We start from the raw sequence: 22,486 nt of genomic DNA on the forward strand, positions 1-22,486 counted from the left end.
GTTATAAATATATGGATATAAATTTATATATAATATAACCGCTTGAAGGATTTGGAAGTAACTACCCACAATTGAGACAATGTGCACTTACGACCAGATCGGTTTATTGTCAATGTCACAATTAAGCAATCAACAGATTACAGATAACAGATTATTAAATTACTAGTTTCTGTTTAAAATAGTCAAGTAATAGATCTAGAGAAACAGATAGCTGGCGGTGGAAAATGGCGACCATAGAGTATCTGGTTTCTTTTGTCGAATGCTTAATACCACACTCCTTCCCATCCATCATGTTTAAATGTATTAAAATGTATTGAAATCTTGACATTCAATAAAATAAATATTTATTGGCCGTAGAAAACATTATGTAACATTATGCCGTTGGAGTTCGCGAAAGGGAATTAAAGCAAATATGAAAGGATAATCGTCCACAGTTGTTTATTACTTCTGGTATAGTATTACTTCTGTTTTATAAATTGACGTTGGGCGGTAGGATATTGGCGGCAATGTACGAGGTTTTCGTGCTGCGGTATAGAAGAAGGTTAAAAGCGTTAAGCTCTTCCCAGGGTTACACTCAGTCTGTTTACTATGCTCCTAAAACCTAATACAATCTTATCGAACACTCGCCGAATGGGCCTTACCCGACTGCGAGTATAAATGAGCTTACACACCACCCGATTTGCCAATCGAGGTTTTTGCTTTGACAGTGATAACACTTATTTATTTCGTCCTTCAGTTTTTCCTTCAGATTTACAAAGGCGTTCATAATTACAAAGTAAATATAAGTGAATTGTTTAAATATTGACAGGCACAGCGAAGTTGGAAAAAGATTTCGTATAAATGATATAGCAATGTATTATCGCAGCATTTTGGTTGAATACATTTAGTTAACGAAGTTTATTAAAAAAAACGCGAGGTCCATGCTTGAATATGGACTGGCCAATAAACAATTGAACATAAATAAGTTTTGCAGTAAGATAATGATACCCCGTTCTTTGTTTAGTGTTTGATGTAGTAAACTTTTCTTGTTGCTTTTGATTCTTTTACAAATTTAGTTTTTATACTTTCAACTTGGGGAAATGGATATTTGATATTTCATTATGTTGGTGAGAATGCTATAATGATAAGTCAATGAGAAATAATTAAACGTGAAAGTTTATTAATGCCGCGGACACCAGTGTCTGCATTCGTCATGTGATGTGCTAAAAGTAACATCGGACGGTAGCATGAATTCCTGTGAGAATGATAAGTATATTTGAATTATTGAAGGTAAAAGTAAAAGCATGAAAAAAGGGTAAATATTTCAGGATGATCATTTAGTGAAGGGAACTATTGTACATTGTTTGCACAATTTAAAGTTTTCTTTGTTTCGAAGATGGTTCATTTCAGTTGCAAAACAGACATGAAATCTACTTTACGCCTATAATGTTGAGATGCAAACGTCATTGTATATTGTTACTCCAAGTTTGATATCGTAAATGTGTATTCCATCGGTTGGGTGATAGTAGGTTTAACAAGTATTTAACATTCTTACTTGTGACAATTTTATAATATTTTGCTGTTATTTAATAATTGTCTTAAAACTTTTGATTTGTTTGACTAAACATCAAGAACTATGCATGCTGTGTCATTTTATTCGTTATAGTTCAAGCAATTTTCGTCAATTACGTTGTCGCTAAAATATTTATATTCTACGCTACGTACACAGGGGCAGGGTGCGTTGTTTTGACACCCCCTCTCACCCCATTTTATTAAAAAAAAATCCATGCTGGTTAATAACGATGTGAAAAGTGTGACTAATGATAACTTACATTTTTTTATTTTTTATTCTATTTTCTTTTTAAAAGATAATAACAATACACCCTGTCCCTGTGGTTACTTGTAGATATTATCAAAGGTTTACGTACGCTATTACATCTTATGAGATAATTCATTTGTGAAAATGTAAAGTCATCATTGGTCATGGAACTCGTGAAAGTTTTGATAGTACAGTACAATTGAAACAATAGACAATTTCTTCATTGTTCATATGATTTAATTGTGATGGTGGACTTCCAACTTCAGCACGTGGTAAAATACCAGCCAAATGTTGTTCTCAAAGGAAGTGGGATACCAACTACGTGTATTTGCTGTATAAATGGTGGAATATCAACCACAGTGGAAGAATACCAACCTCGTTAATGCACTACAAGTGTTGAAAAACCAACCACGTTTTGTGCATTTGAAGCAGTAACATGCTGCTAGTTAATTGTTAGGTTAGAGATCGAAATACTCTGCATTCGTTCAATATTTTAATGACTAATGTATTCCGGAATCCGATGAGTCGTACGAATCACTTTTTCGATACTCTGGCATTCACATTTATTTTAGAGATACTTAGCGAAACTTGTTTTGTGAGGCCGTGTGACAGTTTTCGTGGAGGCTGTAATAGGGTCGTGTTACAGTTTGCGTAGAGGCCGTAAAGGGTCATAGTAATGTATTCGCGGTGCCGACAAAGCGTTATGTTACGATTTGCTTGGAGGCCGTTAAAGGGCCGTGTTACAGTTTGCAAGGAGGCCGCAAAAAAGCCGTGTATATGTATGATTTGAGGCCGTAAAATGGTCGTGTTTTAGTTTGCGTGGAGTCCGTAAAGGGTTTGCTTGGATACTATAAACGACTCTTGTTTACAATTTGCCTTTAAGCCGTAAAAGGGCCGTGTTGCGGTTTGCGTGCGTGGAGGCCGTATATGGGCTCGTGGTTTGCGTGATGATCGTAAAGGGTCGTGCTGCTGTATGCGTGGAGGCTGTAGTGGCCGTGTTTCAATTTGCTTAGATGCCGTAAAGGGTCGTATTACAGTTTGCATGTAGGCCGTTAATGGGTCATGCTTAGATTTCATGTTGAGTCCATAAAGGGGTCGTAGTATGTAACGGTTTGCATGTAGGACATTCAACGGTCGTGTTATGCAACGGTTTGCATAGAGGCCATTAAAGGGTCATGTAATGCTACGGTTTGCGTTAAGATCGAAAAGTAATCGTGTTCAGGTTTGTGTGGATGCCGTTAAGGGGTCGTGTTATGCTACGGTTTGCATGTAGGTTATCAAACGGTCAAGTTATGCTACAGTTTGTATGGAGACCATTAAACGGTCATGTAATGCTATGGTTTACATAGAGGTCATTAAAGGGGCATGTTATGCTATGGTTTGCATGGAGGCCATGAAACGGTAATGTAATGCTACGGTTTGCATGGAGGACATTAAAGGGTCATGTTATGCTACGGTTTGCATGTTGATCAGTAAATGGTCGTGTCATGCTACGGTTTGTATAGAGGTCATTAAAGGGTCGTGTCATGCAACGGTTTGTATAGAGTTCATTAAAGGGTCGTGTCATGCTACAGTTTGCATGCAGGCCATTAAAGGGTCATGTCATGCTACGGTCTGCATAGAGTCCATTAAAGGGTCTTGGTATACTACGGTATGTGTTAAGGTCGAAAAGTAATCGTGTTCTGGTTTGGTGTAAAGGGGTCGTGTCAAGGTTGATGTGACTGCCGTTAAGGGGTTTTGTAAAAGATTGTGTGGATGCCGTAAAGGGGTCGTGTTTAGGTTGATGGTCGTGTTCAGGTTAATGTGACTGCCGTGAAGGGGTCTTGTAAAGGACCTTGTTGATGCCGTTAAGGGGTGGTGTCGAGATTTGTGTGGATGCCGTAAAGGCGTGGTGTCGAGGTTTGTGTAGATGCCGTAAATGTATCGTGTTAAGGTTTGTGTGGATGCCGATAAGTGGTGGTGTCTAGGTTTGTGTCGATGCATTAAAGGGATCGTGCTAAGGTTTGTGTGGATGCCGTAAAGGGTTGGTGTCGAGGTTTGTGTAGATACCGTAAAGGTATCGTGTTAATATTTGTGTGGATGCCGATAAGTGGTGGTGTCTAGGTTTGTGTCGATGCAGTAAAGGGATCGTGCTAAGGTTTGTGTGGATGCCGTAAAAGGGGTCGTGCTGAGGTATGTGTGGATGCCGTAAAAGGATCGTGCTGAGGTTTGTGTGGATGCCGTAAAAGGGTGGTGGTAAGGTTTGTGTGGATGCAGTAAAGGTATCGTGTTTAGGTTTGTGTGGATGCCGATAAGTGGTGGTGTCTAGGTTTGTGTGGATGCAGTAAAGGGATCGTGCTAAGGTTTGTGTGGATGTCGTAAAAGGGGTCGCGCTAAGGTATGTGTGGATGCGTAACGGGATCGTGCTAAGGTTTGTGTGGATGCCGTAAAAGGGTGGTGTTAAGGTTTGTGTGGATGCCGTAAAATGATCGTGCTAAGTTTTGTGTGGATGCCGTAAAGAAGTGGTGTTAAGGTTTGTATGGATGCCGTAAAGGGATCGTGCTATAGTTTGTGTTGATGCCGTAAAGGGGTCTTGTAAAGGACTGTGTGGATGCCGTAAAGGGGCCGTGCTAAGGTTTCATTCGGAGCTCCTCGGCCATTTTATCGAAAACAACCTCGGATGTATTTGGACGGTTTACATACTCAAAAAGTGGTACGTTTAAGTCCGCTCAAGTAGATGGCGTAGTAATTTTATTTAACAGTTAAACTTGGTGACATAACTCTTGGGATTCTTAAAAATGTTTGCAATAATTCAATTCAATGGCAATCAATTTAAACTTAGATCAATAAATACAACTCTAAAACACTACATAAAATTAATGATATAATTCAATTTTTTACGAACTACTTCAACTGATGTACGTGGATACATCCGAGGTTGTTTTTGAAAAAATGGCCGAGGATTTCCGAATGGCTAAGGTTTGTGTAGATGTCGTAAAGGGATCGTGTTCAAGTATGTGTGGTTGCCGTAAAGGGATCGTGTTAAGGTATGTGTGAATGCCGTAAAGTGGTCGTGTTAAGGTATCTGTGGATGCCGTAAAGTGATCGGGTTCAAATTCGCGTGAACGCCATAAATGGATGGGGGATGAAAAACGGTTTGTTGACACTTAGAACATCTTATCTCTACACTGACTTTAAGTCAGCAAAGCTATGTTGTGCTTCCAAAGACACAAAATTAGTATTTTTTGTTTTGTTTCAGAAACCCATTTCTTTCTATTCAAAACCTAAGCTGTTCCAACACCAAGCTTGATATAAATACCGCAGGAGGAATGGACATTACTGCTTAATACTTTTCTCAATATATTGTTTTTAACTTTTATTGTCCGAATGTGACGTAAGTAAACAAAAAGTAACAAGTAAGAGTCATAATATATATATATATATATTATGAGTAAGCGTAAGTGTAACTTATGAGTAAGTATAATGAGTATATTATGATATATGAGTAAGCAGTAATTCCCAAACAATACAGAAAAAAAGTTTACAATACATCAAACAGACAGCGCAATCAATGCGGTATCAATAAAGTGAATGATGCATATTGTGATAACGTTTGAATGTAAATCAGAGGTAATGGAATCCGTCTCTTTGCCGACTACTGAGGCCATATTCAATATCATTCTTACGCTTGTCCTTAGATCCGCCTCAGTGATTCCATTGAGTCCATTTGCGTAAAGTACGTAAAGTTACCGTCATTTGCTAGCTGTTTGTGATTTTATCGAGCACTGTTACTTTGTTTTATTTTGTGCTGGTAAAAAATTAACAGCAAAGTCGTAGTACATCTTGCTGAGATAAAAACAATCGCTCTTCTCCACCCAAACTTTGGTCCTGAAAAGCAGTAAATAAACATTGTATGTACATATGTTCTACGTAATTTTTGGTTATCATATATATAAATATCTTATAGTTAAGTTGTATCTTTATTTTTATTACGTTCGAATTGAATAACTACGATAGAGCGACTACGAACGAAAAGAGATAAAACACAATATGACTCAATTATCTCATCATTTAAAACAGGATATGAATCAAACTTGATATTTTAGCCAACAGTAACCGTTCCCGAGAAGATTGTTGAAAATGGCTGCAGATCACAGACCTACCTCGGTTTATCAAACACAACTTTTTCAGCACAGTATAGCAACTTTTGTCAATTACCACCTATCAACTCTATTGTTACAGCAAACAATAAATCCCCAAACCCCAACTTCAATTTCTATAGGAAAAATTAGCGTTGGGAAAGTGGGAACACACCGAGCCCAGCAGCATGTACTGCAGGGAAATAACATGCCAAACATTCCATAAACCAGGCCTGAAAATTGGACGATGAAATACCGCTCTACGGTCTTTCGTATCTTTGCGGGCATATATATGCCTTTGTGACCTTTCACAGGAGCAAGAGCGTACTTCCAGTTCTGAAACAATATATGAAAAATGATTAACTGATTGAATGTTTCATTTTATATTAACAACTTTCAGAATATCACACCGAGTTGACATCCATAGAATTTCCACATCATATGTTAGTATATGTTCGTTCGTGCAAAATGACGAGACTCGCTGTCAGTGACTAATTGATTTATGATAAATTTAATGTAAAGCAATAAGTCGAAACTAGGAAGTTGTTTTTTTCTAATACAACATTACATAACACAGTGTATGGACATAGCATGATTGGCATGACCATTTGGTAATACTAATGAATGCAAGGACAAAATGTGTAGGTGGTGATAATAACAAAAGTTCCAATGTAATGGTTGAAGCATTTTTCAATCCTGATCAAAGAACACCTTTTAAAAATCAGCTACCATAAAGGTGTTGGAAAAAAATAGACAAACAATTATGAGACTCTTCTATAGGGCGTATTTTATTTTAGGGAAGTTGATTTTATTAATTTTTGAACGGTATTTAAACATTGTATTCGATGCAGCAAATAAATTTATTCAAGGCACGAAATGAAACAAAACACATAACTGATACCTACCAGATGATCACTGTCAGGTAATAGATCATTTGGGAATATGTGGTTGCCCCTCTGTTTCATTTTTTGGTCGAATATCTTGAACCATTGCTGCCCTGTTGGAGCCCGCACAGTCACTAAAAGGAAACACATTCAGAAAGTCTATATGTATATAAGAACAACATTGTTTTAGCGCCATCAGTTGGTTATGTGATCTTTCGGTGGCTTTAAAAATACATAATATTTAACCTGCTTGTCTAATTAAAAGCCAAGTTTGAAGGGTGAAATTTTAAGTCACCCTATAAATGTTAAGCAGTCTTGTTGTATAACATTCTCCAGGCTACGTTAACGACGAGAACACATAAGAACGTTTGCATGGTTGACTCAGGTTTGGAAATATGTCATATTGGTTATTTGATTTACAATAAATTCTCAAAGAATATTGATAGTGTTTGGCAAACAGCAGACAGGTACTGTTTAAAATAAAACGTAACAGTAAGTTTTACGTTTATTCCTTGTACATGCTAGCAGCTGCAAATGTACACTTCTTAGTATAAAGTTTAAAAAAGCAACATTGCTATGTCATTTTGCTTTTCTGGACTCTTTCGTTAATGCTTTCAGGTATTATATCATGCTATCAAAGTTATTTTCACTAAAATAAAATTATTGATTTGGATATTTCAAATGCTCATATAGTCATTGGTTCACGTTGTTCTTAAGTAATAATAATATGACATGAAATAAATTATTAATGAATAAGAACGGGCGGCGTGAGCGCAGCGAACGAGCCTTTCTTGTTCAGATCTATATATGTTATCAGCTTGGACATTGAGAGATAAATACTCATTATTTCCGAAAATAAGACACAAAATATACAGGGTTCCAATGTATATATGTTGATACAGTGGTCTTACCTGGAATATATTTCCCAGTCGTATTATCTAACATAATGGCGTTTGCCTTCTTTAATTTCTCTTCGCATTGTTTAATTGTAATAACGTCGTCGTGATATTGCTCTTGCGAAATTTTGTATACGTCTTTAATTTTAATTCGCTCGTGACGATCATCAAAGAAAACCACATTTACGCTTTTTGTGAACACTTGTATAACATGTCCCGGAGCATAACTGCAGTAGTAGTCAGGATGTGGAGCAATAACATGATCATCCTTCTGAAAATAGTATACAACAAGTTATATTGTTTTATATATGCATTAAAAGTCCATTGATTCATACGCGAATCCCGTTAATGAAGCCATTCAATCGATGCCAACCATTATATAATTACATATTGTGCGTTGTTTTATTCGCCAGTAAATAAATTCAAGAAAATGATATCTCAGGTGTCTGAAGTCTGATAGTAAAAACATTCATACATCTCTAGGAATAATTAAGCTGTTCAACAGTGTTTACTTAATTCACACGAAACATTGGTGTTGTGACGTTGTATTCTCTTGAGTAATCTTCATGTTTCAGTGTACTAATTTTCGTAATAATGTAAGAGAGGGTTTAATTTCTTGGGTAAACAGTAAATGTGAATGTAACACAAAATGTTTTGAAAATGAAGCAACACAGACCTGAATTATTTGCTGTCTTCGTTCCTCTTCCGTTAGTATGTTCCTCAGCTGTATGTATTCGGTGTGACCGGTGCTGTCCCTTACCTTCCAACATATTGTATCTTCTGTTCTTTCCCCCCTACAATCTTCCTTACCCTTATCTTTACTTTCATCCTTGCCTTTTCCCTTACTTTTCCTCTTACTTTTTCCCTTACTTTTTCCCTTACTTTCTATCAGCCCAAAATAATACCATCCGTCATCTGACCATCGTGCCAAGACCTCCGGCCCTTTACTTATGTCTACAATTAAGTAAAGCATTCAGTTAAGTCCCGTTCTTTCTCTTTCAATGAAGACATGGTCAGTACACATACTTTATTTACTAATTTACAAACAACAACTTTGTCATATAGAAATCAAAATCAGACTTTAAGTCATAATTGAAATAATAATAGAGTAGAGTCCATGCCATTTAGTCATTGTTATGCACTGTAAAACATATTGTTACAATGAAACCATAAAACGAATACCATTTCATGGCAATACAGTTTGCTTGTATAATTGATTAAGCAAACAACATACGACGTACATACCTTCTTCTTCTTCCTTTTCATCAACTTCATCTTCTTTATCTTCATCATCATCATCATCATCATCATCATCATCATCATCATCACCATCATCATCATCATCATCATCATCATCATCATCATCATCATCATCATCATCATCATCATCATCATCTTCTTCTTCTTCCGATTTGCGTTTAGGGACGGGTGTTTGAGATGTAGCAGGCGACGTGATAGGCTGTAAAACATACGGTGACAATATTCTTCGAGTTCTTATAGGTAAATTTGTTGCTTACCATGCCAACAAATGCTTAAACCCATCAATAAAGAACGAATGACTTCTACGAGGCTCAACTGGTAAGATTCTAAATTATCAATACGATATGTTTATAAAGCGATGATAACATGAAATGGATTTATAGAACTTCACTTACACTGTCTTTTGTAATTTTGATTTGATTGATGTGTTCCTTAAGCTCGTCAATTTTGTCGGCGGTAGTACGAGTTCCTTCTGAAATCTTCCTACTGGTCTCTTCTACTGCCTCTTTTATATCCTTACCAACTAATGTGATTGTTGTGTTTATGTTTTCAACGTTTGTTTGACATGTTTTGCTATCCATTTGGGCACCTATTATCTGCATCTTATTTTCAATTTTGGTTCCAGTTTCTTCAATTATTGTGCTGACTGTCTGAATAGCCTTCTCAATTTTAGTGAGGTCCTCCTGCCGGACTAAACTGAAATTGGTTTGGAATTTTTATTGACAATGAACATTCATGTTAAAGTAAATTAAGATATAGTGCGTTCTGTAATTGGATGAAGTTTCCAACATAAAGTTATAACATTGGGAAATATCGTAGTGTAAAAGGATTATAGTCCCATCATAAAACTAGAACTATTTCATTTTTAAACATGTGTGAGTTGATTAAAGTCCCAGCAAAGGACAAGATCAATTTCAGAGAGAAGGTTGTGTAAATGTATTAAAGTCCCAACAAAGAAGTATAACTATTCCGGAGATAAAGTTGTGTAAGTTTATTAAAGTCCCAGCAAAGAACTATAACTATTCCGGAGATAAAGTTGTGTAAGTTGATTAAAGTCCCAGCAAAAAAGCTACTACAATTTCTGAGTTAAATTTGTAAAAGTAGAATAAAGTCCCAGCAAAGAACTGTAACGATTTCGGGAAAAAAATGTAAGTCGATTAAAGTCCCAGCAAAGAATTGTAAAGATTTCGGGAAAAAATGTGTAAGTGGATTAAAGTCTCAGCAAAGAACTATACTCATTTTGGAGATAAAGAACTGTAACGATTTCGGAGATAAAGTTGTGTACGTTGATTAAAATCCAAGTAAAAACCTAGACTTATTTCTGAGAAAAAGTTGTGTAAGTAGACTCAAGTCCCAGCAAAGAACTAGAAATATTTCGGAGAAAAATTGTGTAAGTGGACTAATGTCCCAGCAACGAATTCGAACATTTTCGGACAGAAAGTTGTGTAAGCAGATTAAATTTCTTACAAAAAACTAGAACTGCTATGGAGATGTAGTTGTCTAGTTTGATTAAAGTTTTAACATAGAACTTAACTAGTTCGAAAAAATGATGTAATATGTCTATTTTTAGGCCTTCTTTGACCATGTTTGATAATCTTCTGGACATTGGGTCAAATTTACATACGTGATGCACCATGTAAAGTGGCGGAATTCGTGACGTGGGAAGGGGCATGAAGAAATAAAACTACGCATATCATTTGTCGGTGGTTAAATGTGTGAACCCTTTTGCCTCCCGATAACCTGCCACTCAGCTTTCAACTTTGTTATAATGTGATCAAAACAATGATGTTAAGACACGTTTTTCGACATGTTTTAAACATTTAAAACAATAATGAAAACATGGTTCAGGCATGATTTTGAGATATTGATTTCCGCAGGGATTTAAGATGAAAGAAGTTATCTCAGCAAATAATTTGGCTAAGAAGAATTAAAATAAAAACTAGATAATTTTATATAATTAGTAATGAGAAGCAAAACTGTTGACAACACATATTTAAACTCCTATTCTAATATTCGAGTTAGGCTACTAGTACGGGCGCCTGTATCTCAATTGTACATGGTCTTTGGTCCTCTCATTGCTAACACATAAACAGGAAATAACAATAACTTTACCTTTCATCTTTCTTCGCCCCGTGGCTGTAAAATATGGAAATATTATTCCGTTATACTCCGTTTATGATATGCAAGATATTATTTCACTAGAGCGACCCCTTTTTAGTTGTTAGTCTGTGAAGGATAATTCCCGTGTACAAGAATAAATAGACGATAATATGTTTAAACGTACAATAACGCCATAAAGTTACATTTGCGACGCCATCCGTAGTAGTCTAAGTGTTAGTTAGTAATTGTTAGTTTTGTTAGTACGCTATGAAATTTCGATGTTGTCAGGCCTAAAGAATTCCAAAGAGAAAGCTCCTGTTCGTCTGCTCGTTCCTTTTTTTTATCCCGCTCTTGGATACATCTCCAGCAGCCACCGTAGGAGTACTTCGTCAGCTCCAACCAATAAAAACGCTGCTTTTGCTAATTTTCTCTTCTCAGCCAATCAAAAAGACGCGGCAAAAGTCTTCTACCATGTGTTAATTAATCCGCGGTCCAAGAAATAGTTATAGGCCAAACATTATATATATAAATATTGCTAATTTCGATATTTTATATACTTAAATTGTTCTGCGTTATTAATACTTCAATTTATAATCATAATGTTAATTAACCTTACATAATTTGCCGTGTTACTTCGCAAATCTCACGATCCAATATTTCGTAAACAGACAAGTTAAGATGACGCCACATATACAAATGAAAAGGAATTTATTTTCCAATGAAATTATGACGTTACCAGTGAGATATGAATACTGTTAGATATACTATGTCACAAGTGACAATATATATTATAGTGATATATGCATGCAACCTTCTTCAATGGTTATTTACATGCAAATGACATATATTTCCGCGACCTGTCAGACCTGTCAGAAACTCGACACATCGGAATCTCTAGATATTATCGTAATAATATAAGTATTTTTACAGTTATTGTTCATCGTTATTGCAAATCCATGTCAGGAAGCAGTGCCAGTCCCTCACACTATACTATGAAACCAAATTAAGCTCACGTTAACTATAAGTTCAAACCTAATTTTATTATGTTTGAATGTAAACTACGATAGATATACTAGCAGTATCATCAACATTAAACGTTGTAGTTGCTGCAGTTGTTGTTGTTGGAGTTGTTGAACTTGTTGTGCACCAACAAAATTAATGTTCATTCGCTGACCTAATTCGAGTAAAAGCATGAAAGGAATCTGATTGTTACCTTTTCTTTTCTTTTTCCTTGGATCTTTGTCTGAAAAATATGGGCACATGATTGAACTGTACTACACTAGTGCACGATGGTTTCTTTGTGTATTTTCAAGCTGTATGTTTTCATTTGTAAACATCAGTGTTCATAAGGATGTTTTCTCAATAAGACGGTTGCATATTTCGAATTCGCCGCTCCATTATTATGGCGAGCTATGACCATTATAGCAGGTGGATAGGGCGATTGAAATAGATTCACTTCGTACTCAAACTGGTGTATTCGCCAGATAAAAATACCTCTAAAGTAATGATATTATTTGTGTTGCAAATCAATTGATATTAAAGATGAATTTTACTTTTTATTTAAACTGTCCTTATTTAACCTATTTTTTTTAAATACATAAATTAGTTATATGTCGTTAATCAATCTCTGATCATTCTGGCTCTCTATCTGTTGATAGGTCGGCCGGCCTGCCTGTTTGTCAGACTGTCAATAAACAAGAGCTAATTTTGAACACCAACTCAAACTTGATATAACAAATGTTTAATTTAATTTTAAAACATTTCTAGATAAATTCTTTAATATAATTCATATAATGCTATTTTCATTTTCATGTAAAACTTTACTGCTACCTTCTTTCCTTATTCTTTTTTCTGCTTCTGGAAATAAATAAAACTCTAGTTAGACCACATACGATCAAATTTGTCATTTCTTGCAATTAGTCAAGAATTTTGAAAGTAAGAAATTTATTGATCCATTCAAATGTTCCTGAAACCATAAAAACGGTCATGGACACTTTAATAGGTATTTTGATTTAAAGTAAGTCATATTTTGGACGCAAGTATACTTATTTTTTAACAATGACGTAACATCTTATTGTTCTTAAACAATGCTTTCAGACGTAAGAGAACATCTAAAATATCATAAAATGTTAACAAACTTGATTAAAGTCTGTCAGGTTTCACGTTAAAGTGGTTGATGTGAGATGAAACCCATACATGTATGTGTAGTGCATCCATATGCGCCAATACTAAGCTGTGCATTCATAATATTTTAAGTAAGTATAGGTACACAAATGATATATTTAGAAACTAACGATGTTGAAGATTTTAGGAATAATGTATCCACCACAATGTTTTATCATGACGCCCGCTTAACTACTAGTACACGGATCTGATGAATAATCCATGGCATTGTTTAACGATTCAAAGACATTGTATTGTCGCCATTTCACACTTAACACCAACACAAGCAATTGTTTCTAAACCAAACGATATACAAGACAACGCACACGCACCAACCAAATATACCATGCAGTAGAAACCCGCCGGCTCGAACTCGCTTGGTTCGAATTCCTCGGTGGCATCCCCGCTTAGCTCGAATCGGACGTAGCTCGAAGTAATTTCGCCGATCCCTTGAAGTTCGAGCCACTGGGGTTTGACTGTATTTGATACAGTATCTAAATATCTTAAAAAAATCTTTTTTTGTTTACCTGTCTTTATCCGCTTCTTTTTTCTTTCGTTCTTTTTTGTTTTTCTTTTTAGAATCACTGTCACAATCATCGCTGTCATCGTTATCTTTTTTGCCGCAATCGTCTTCATCGTCGTCATCATCGTCATCATCATCATCATCATCATCATCATCATCATCATCATCATCATCATCATCATTTAGGAAATCCATCGATTTATCTTTTTGGCACCTACATTTTAATTGAAACTGCTGTTTGAAGTTGAAAATAAATCTTTCAAATAATTAGGTACACGTATAACTATAGCTATAGTTAGTATTGGCATCTGTAACTCAAGTACACGTACATCCATAGATATAGTCAGTATTGACATGTGTAACTCAAATACACGTGTATCCATAGCTGTAGTCAGTATTTCCATGTGTAACTCAACTACACGTATATCCATAGCTATAGTAAGTATTGACGTGTATATCCATAGTTATAGTCAGTATTGACGTGTGTAACCTAACTACACGTATATCTATAGCTATAGTCATTATGGACGTGTGTAACTCAACTACATGTATATCCATAGCTATATTCAGTATTGACATCTGTACCTCAGCTACACGTATAACATGTATTTGTGCAGCTACATGTATTAAAGTATTACCTTTCCCGCAGGCAACCGTCCAGTCCAATACCGCTAAGTATTCCACGGTAGCGGGACTTGCCGATCTTTACCAACAATTTCCGCTTCTTCTTCACCTAGCGTATTTCAACAATATTGTGTTTTCTTTATTTAGGTATGATTATATTATGCATTTGTACTTCAATTAATGTTTACTTACATACACATACTGTTGGGCACCTTTCTTATGTAGAATGTATATTTTAGTATATGGATTACTGTGCTTTTTATTGAGATATAAAAAAGGTTAACTACGATAATATCATTAATTTTAATACATGCAATCACTTCAAAACTTCCATTAAAGAGGTACATTACTTGTTACTTGTTACTTCAAACGATATATTAACGTATCTCAGATATTTATTTCCTTCATACCCATTAATATTAATATATTTAACCTTCCCTGTATTTCTTAGAACACAATGTTATTTATTTCCTAATTAACAAAACCATAGGTAATAGAAAAAAAAGAAAAAAAGAAATGCATTCATTTACTTTCATGAGTTGTTTCTTTTCTTTGTCATGCAATACATTTTTGGATGTAGAACATGAGTATTCCTTTCGCTTTTTCTTGAAAAGGCAATACAGTTTAATGAGTTTATTTATCGTGAGCCTCATCAAAGGGATAGTCGATCATCCAGTTTGTTTTATGTAAACAATACATTTCCTTTTTGACTCTTTCTTAACTTTTGAAGTAGCTTTTACTTGCATAATAGTCAACCTATGTACGTTCTACACAATACAGATAGTTATAGTCTGTATTGACATCTGTAACTCAAGTACACTGACATCTATAGCTATAGTAAGTATTGATAGGTGTTAGTCAAGTACACGTGCATCTATAACTATAGTCTATATTGACTTTTATAACTCAGGTACACGCACACGCACACGTACACACACACACACACACACACACACACACACACACATATATATATATATATATATATATATATATATATATATATATATATATATATATATATATATATATATAGCTATATTCAGTATTCAAATGCGTAACTAAGGTAGACATATATCGATATTTATAGTCGGTATTGTCATGTGTAGCCCAAATACAAGTACATCGATAGCTACAGTCAGTATTCAGATGTGCAACTCAAGTTAAAGTATATGTATAGTTATGGTCAGTATTGACATGAGTACACAGGAACACATATATCGATAGCTATAATCGGTATTGACATGTGTAACTCAGGTAAACGCATATCTATAGCTTTAGTCAGTTTTGACATGTGTAACACAAGTACAAGTATACCTATAGCTATAGTCAGTATTGACATGTAAAATTCAAGTACAGGTACATGTATATTGAAAGCTGTAGTCATTATTGTCACGTGTCACTCAAGTACACGTATTTCGATAGCCACAGTCAGTATTGGCATGTGAAACTCAAGTACATAGTTATCGATATCTATAGTCAGTATGGCATATGTAACTCAAGTACATAGTTATCGATATCTATAGTCAGTATGGTATATGTAACTCAAGTACACGTATATCGATAGCTATAGTCAGTATGCCATGTGTAACTCAAGTACATAGTTATCAATAGCTATAGTCAGTATGGCATGTGTAACGATTTAACAAAGTTAAGTGATGTTAAATTGTTGTTTTTTCGCAAAACAAATACATTAACAGAATCAAAGCAAATATTTAGTTCTAATATAAATGGAAATTTTCAATGCCAATTTATGCCATTTCTGTTCGAAATAGCATCTGTTATGATACTGTAGATGAGCACATTTCTGATACGTCAATTTAATAAATTATATAATAAAGATTTACTTGTCTCGCAAATAAATATCTAATATATTAATTAAATCGCTTAACTGTGCACATGAAACTAATTCTCATTACGTATGGAAATCAGAAATAGTACTTCAAAGTTTGCATCCTTTCATAACGAGCAAACATAGAGCGTGGAACAGCTCTCAAGTATGAAAGGAAACAGTTTCATTCGAGCAAATACATTTCTTGAATAACTTTATAATTGCAAGAATATCTCCTTCACTACATCATTTACATCATTATATCCTCAACATACCATCTCTGTTTTTCTTTCTAAAAACCCAAACTCCTTCAAACTATACTTGCAATATCCTCCACCGATAGAAAAACATGATTATCTACTAAAAATATTTGCCTGGTATATCACTCTTAACGATTTCTTTAAAAACAAAGTTTAAGAATTATATAGCTATATGAAACCAACCCCCCCCCCCCGATCTTGGGTATAACATTCTTTGTTTGTTCTAATTGGGTCTAATACTTATTGCGGTGTCTGTTATTAAGGAACGTTGATTAGTCAAGGCATAACCTATGTATCCCTTCTCTTCGAATACAGCCCTCGAGCAATTAGCCAATAAACAATACACTGGAAATTTGACACTCTGGTGTGTTATCTGGGCATTATAATCGGGGCTGGAAAACTGGTATTAAACAAGACAGACACGCTTTAAACAAGGGTATAGCCGGCCTTGTATTAATCGCTACTGTCGCCAATGAAGGGTTCCAATCAAACCATAACAGCTGCATACATACTTTGAATGTATTTGTGCTTTCGCTGGATTTTTCTTCCCGAATATGTACTTCATTTATAGTTTGACTCCATACCTTAATTTTGATTTGCATATATATAGGAAGTTGTGCAAATAACTAATAAAAGAATAATATTTCCTACCTTGGCTTCAAATTAAAAACAATGAACCCTCGGCATATATAGGAAGTTGTTCAAATAACTATTAAAAGAATAATATTTCCTACCTTGGTTTCAAATTAAAAACAATGAAAATGTGACCACATTGTCCACTTCATATAAAACATAAATCGGCAATTGGTGCCTATCAAGTATTTAGTAATTCGTATTAAAGAACTTACAACTTTGCCATTGTAAAGTCTAACGGAGTAGCAATTGTGTTCGTGGTGCGGAAGACGAGGCACGCAGCAGACTCGGCCAGGCATATACTGCATATACATACCGCTTGGTTCCATCTCTCCCATCCCCGTCAAAACGTAGTCCCAAACCTGGCAAACAAGCGTTCCTTTTTACAATACAGTACGTACAACCATGCGTGTCATGTAAATGTTTATGCCACTTGTGTGTTACGTATCAAACTTTTGTCTTCATTTGTAGCGGTAATGATATATTTTTCCTCTACCCAGTTGTAAATATCCACTTATTTTTTATCATTTGAGAAGCAGTGACCTCTAATCATTAAGAAAAGAAAATGTAGCAACTAAGTGTCATTCATGGATATGTACATTTTGAATAAAAGGTTTGAAAAGTTGAACATTATATGAACCATGTTAGTATTTTCCCCCTTTTTAGCAAAACGACGATATCTTCCCTATGAACGAGCCAAACGACTATTCTCATTAAAGCGAGCCCCGCCACAAAGCTTTTAAAGTGGAAAAATCTATGTAAAATAATACTGAAATGAGTTTATAAGAAGAATCAATACAATACATGTTTCGCACGCTAATTGTGAGTTATGTATTGGGAAAATAAAAATTTGATTAACAAGTCACCGGCTTATCTATATTATGATCATAATACAATATTTTAGTTATATCCATATAATTAAATGAAAAGAAGCAACATCGACCCACATAATTTGTTATCAAAAAACTTTTAACATATATGGTATTAAATATTTGCATTAACATGTTGATGTTTTATAATGAAGTAATTGGGGTTACTTATCCAAACTCATTTTGATAAACATACTGAATGTATTGTTATATATGGGTGTTCTTACATGCAGTGGCGGGCAGGACACAGCTCCGCCAATGGCAATAACGTTGTTCCGGTGAACACGCCTCCGACCCCTAGAGTAAAAATCTATTTCCGCTTCTTTCGGTTTGCCCCAATGTTGGATGACATGGCCTAGGAATTGAAATTTAGCTAGATTTAATGCGGAATCGTGAAGGAATACATTTTCATGCTTATCACTTATAATTGAAGATAATGATCTTTATTCTCTAAATTGTATGCTTAATACTTACATAAATGATCGTCATCAACTCCATGACATGCTTGATACTTACATGAATGATCTCAATCCTCTGCATGACATGATTTACACTTATATTGGCGTAAATAACCATAATATACACTTATATGAAAGATCTTAATCTAAATGCATAGTGACATACCTTACCATAATATACTCTCATATTGATTAGCTTAAGCATATGCTTAATGTCGTACCTTACCATAATATACACCTTTATGAATGATCTTAATCATATGCATAGTGGTGTACCTTACCATTATATACACTTATATGAATGATCCTAATCATATGCATAGTGGCGTACCTTACCATAATATACTCTCATATTAATAAGCTTAAGCATATGCGTAATATCGTACCTTACCATAATATACACCTTTATGAATGATCTTAATCATATGCATAGTGGCTTACCTAACCATAATATACACTTATATAAATGATCTTAATCCTTATAATCCTTATATTAGTGGCGTATTTTACCATAATGTACACTTATATGAATAATCAATTGTATGATAGCATAACTTTTAATGCTATACTTCGTGTTGTGAGTTACTAGTATTTAATTATTATATTTTACGATTTTTCGTGGATTGTATACGTTAAGTGGATATGTTCGAAATATGTGCAATAAGTTGATACTTTTTAACATTTTCTGATTTAAAGTCATATTGAAGGTTCTTCAATAATCAATATCACGTTAAAACGATTAGATATTTAATTGTATTCAAATTGGCTCTCATACTTACCTTGAAAGCCTCGATACCTGAATATTTGCAAGTCAATCGAATTTTGTTTGTAAAGATCTGTGCAAATAAAGTGGTTGATATTAAATTATAATATCATATTTCTTTTTTATTTTCAGTCCTTCGACAAGTAATTTAAGATTTTTTTGAAAATGGATAAGGTAAAAAGTAAGTTATATGTATAGCCTCACCTGGCTGGTAGGGTTTGATCTTCCAAACACTATATGTAATATGTATAGCCTCATCAGGCTGGTAGGGTTTGGTCTTCCAAACACTATATGTAATATGTATAGCCTCATCTGGCTGGTAGGGTTTGGTATTTTTAACACTATATGTAATATGTATAGCCTCATCAGGCTGGTAGGGTTTGGTCTTCCAAACACTATTGGCTGGTAGGGTTTGATCTTCCAAACACTATATGTAATATGTATAGCCTCACCTGGCTGGTAGGGTTTGATCTTCCAAACACTATATGTAATATGTATAGCCTCACTTGGCTGGTAGGGTTTGGTCTTCCAAACACTATATGTAATATGTATAGCCTCACCTGGCTGGTAGGGTTTGATCTTCCAAACACTATATGTAATATGTATAGCCTCATCTGGCTGGTAGGGTTTGGTATTTTTAACACTATATGTAATATGTATAGCCTCATCAGGCTGGTAGGGTTTGGTCTTCCAAACACTATATGTAATATGTATAGCCTCATCTGGCTGGTAGGATTTGATCTTCCAAACACTATATGTAATATGTATAGCCTCACCTGGCTGGCAGGGTTTGATCTTCCAAACACTATATGTTATATGTATAGCCTCATCAGGCTGGTAGGGTTTGATCTTCCAAACACTATATGTAATATGTTTAGCCTCACTTGGCTGGTAGGGTTTGGTCTTCCAAACACTATATGTAATATGTATAGCCTCACCTGGCTGGTAGGGTTTGATCTTCCAAACACTATATGTAATATGTGTAGCCTCATCAGGCTGGCAGATTTGGGGCTTCCAAACAAAATAGGTTATATGTATTCTCATCTGGCTGGAGATTTTGGGCTTCCAAACAAAATAGGTTATATGATTAGCCGCACCTGGCTGGAAGGGTTTGGGCGTCCAAACAAAATAAAATAGGTAACATGTGTAGCCTCAAGCCTCAACTGGCTGGTAGGGTTTGGGCTTTCAAACAAAATAGGTTATATGTGTAGCCTCACCAGGCTCGTAGGTTTAAGTGTTCCAAACAAAATAGGTTATATGTGTAGACACACCTGGCTGGTACGTTTTGGGCACTCCAAATGAATAAGGTTATATATATAGCCTCACAAGACTTTTAGGTTTTGAGCTTCCATTGATGTAATTTTTGTCCTTTTTCTTATCGTTTTGTTTTCCTTTTTTCTTGTATTCCGAGGGTGAAACTAGACAATATGTATGTTATTACTTTGGTATTGCTTAACGAGCATGAATGTGGAAATAGGCATGCTATGCCCCATCCCCCACCCCATATACAAACTTCCGTTATGGCTAAATATACTAGCATCTAGTGTATTATGTGGCAATTCCGAGCCCCCACAACCCCACCTCTCTCCCGCGACCCCACTAAAAGACTTCGGTAATGCGAATTACTTTGCCTTACTATACAAGCATATAATGTATTGTGGTACGTTCCTAAACACATGCGCGCTTTGATAATGCCTAATTTTAGTAGCAGAAATGTGTTTTGTGGAAAGTAAACTCCCCGACCCCGCCCATTCCCCGAGCCCACCACATTTAACCAATACAGAGAGGAAACACATTATATTAGAACTTGGGCACCGTTTCAATCTTTATTTACTTACATAACTAATATAATGCCCACGACATTATTGAAACATGACACGGAAGTTGTTTTTTTCTTTCTTTTTCGAATCACGTAAATGTGATTCTTTTATTCTTAAAATCACATACCAAGCATAAAAATGATTAACAAGGAAAAGGAAATCTTCCTGTTAATATAGTTGTATATCATGATTTTCTGGTTAATTATTTGACACGAACGTAACAGTTAAATAAAGATCATACCAGGATAGAAGAATCCACTGTCCAACTTCCGTTTCTGTATATTGAATGCATTGGAAACGTAACGATGACACGCGCCGTCATTTATATAAACCATCAATTCACTCATCTTGCTAATGTCTGTCGTAAGAATTAATGTTTTATAACTTATGTACAGATATTTTCCAAATGTTTGGTGTCTGGATAGTTTGCACCGTTCTACGAATATGAATGATAAATCCTAAAATTATTGAGACGAAATTGCGAATCAATATAATCAACTGTACTGCGCGAGCACCTAAACGTTATTGAAGAGAAGAGAGATTAGGACCATTGTACAATATTGAGTGATTTTAAATAAATTCAATACCTTTTATTTGAAAGAGCAAGGCTTTAAAAGAAGTTCCATTTATGCCCTCTTTGAAAATAATTATGCAATTTTGTTCAGTCTTTACAATGTAGAGATTTCATGGAATCGATCAGAGTTGATCATCGTGCTTACAAACATAAGGCCTTCTAGCTTAAAAAGATATAATTTTTGAAGTCGTACAAAGGAGTTTAAATTGGATAATAATAAACATTTTTTTAAACAGAATACATTTTAAGTGCTGTTTAATGCGCTTGATTGAAGAAAGGTAACACTTATGATTCGAGCTTATAAAATTAAGCTCAACAAAAGCCGCTATATATATGTTGTTAAACGAAACCTGCCACATATGACCGCAGTAAAAAAGGGAAACCGTAAAAGTACATTAGCTAAATAATATATGTCATACGAAGGCGCGTGTATGCCGAGTTTTCAGCTACGCAACGTGGCCGAGGGTCAAATTATTCGATCCGGAACAAAAACCTTTTTCATTAAATGTGTAAATTTCTTTATTGAATATTTCACCAAACAGCGCGTGCGATTTAAATTAACGTAATGATGTACAGTAATCATGTATACCACTACAGATGAGGAGGCATATTGTTTTTGCTTTAGGTGTCTGTCCACCCGTCCGTCTGTCTGTCTGTCTATCCGTCACAAAACGTGTCCTCTCCATATCTCATGAACTGCTTGAAGGATTTAAAAGATCTGGTCAGAAGAGTTCAACATAGTGAAACGATGTGCAGGGCGCATACCACAATCAGGTCGGTTCAAGGTCAAACTCAAACATCAAAGGTCACATATATATATATATATATATATATATATATATATATATATATATATATATATATATATATATATATATATATATATATATATATATACATACATACCCACGA

The 22,486-nt window shown here is 35.0% G+C and overlaps 1 protein-coding gene across 2 annotated transcripts; it reads right to left on the bottom strand.

The window, feature by feature from the left end:
* Window positions 1-5,140: 5,140 nt before the first annotated feature.
* Window positions 5,141-21,510, bottom strand: LOC128228182 (MATH and LRR domain-containing protein PFE0570w-like). 2 transcript variants are annotated; one of them, XM_052939343.1, is made up of 15 exons: window positions 21,242-21,510; window positions 18,187-18,314; window positions 17,306-17,452; window positions 14,381-14,475; window positions 13,747-13,956; window positions 12,887-12,913; window positions 12,270-12,299; window positions 11,069-11,092; window positions 9,352-9,652; window positions 8,942-9,155; window positions 8,373-8,650; window positions 7,712-7,967; window positions 6,822-6,934; window positions 6,092-6,252; window positions 5,141-5,665 (listed from the first exon to the last, which is right to left on the bottom strand). In XM_052939343.1, exons 1-15 carry the CDS (start codon window positions 21,345-21,347, stop codon window positions 5,566-5,568), a joined length of 2,190 nt encoding a protein of 729 aa, XP_052795303.1. In that variant the 5' UTR covers window positions 21,348-21,510; the 3' UTR covers window positions 5,141-5,565. The 2 variants fall into 2 exon arrangements, with proteins under 2 accessions (XP_052795303.1, XP_052795304.1); XM_052939344.1 differs by lacking the exon at window positions 11,069-11,092.
* Between the last annotated feature and the right edge of the window lie 976 nt (window positions 21,511-22,486).

The sequence above is a fragment of the Mya arenaria genome, chromosome 3, assembly GCF_026914265.1.
Source record: "Mya arenaria isolate MELC-2E11 chromosome 3, ASM2691426v1".
Classification (NCBI taxonomy): domain Eukaryota; kingdom Metazoa; phylum Mollusca; class Bivalvia; order Myida; family Myidae; genus Mya; species Mya arenaria.

What these genes read in the sequence shown, in the direction of transcription:
- LOC128228182 (XM_052939343.1), bottom strand. Translation starts at nt 21,347, where the DNA reads ATGAGTGAATTGATGGTTTATATAAATGACGGCGCGTGTCATCGTTAC. An exon ending in TGAAAAGGAAGAAGAAGAAG is followed by an intron (nt 8,651 to 8,941) that starts GTATGTACGTCG and finishes ACTTAATTGTAG; the next exon opens with ACATAAGTAAAGGGCCGGAG. An exon ending in TACCTGACAGTGATCATCTG is followed by an intron (nt 6,253 to 6,821) that starts GTAGGTATCAGT and finishes ATATTGTTTCAG; the next exon opens with AACTGGAAGTACGCTCTTGC.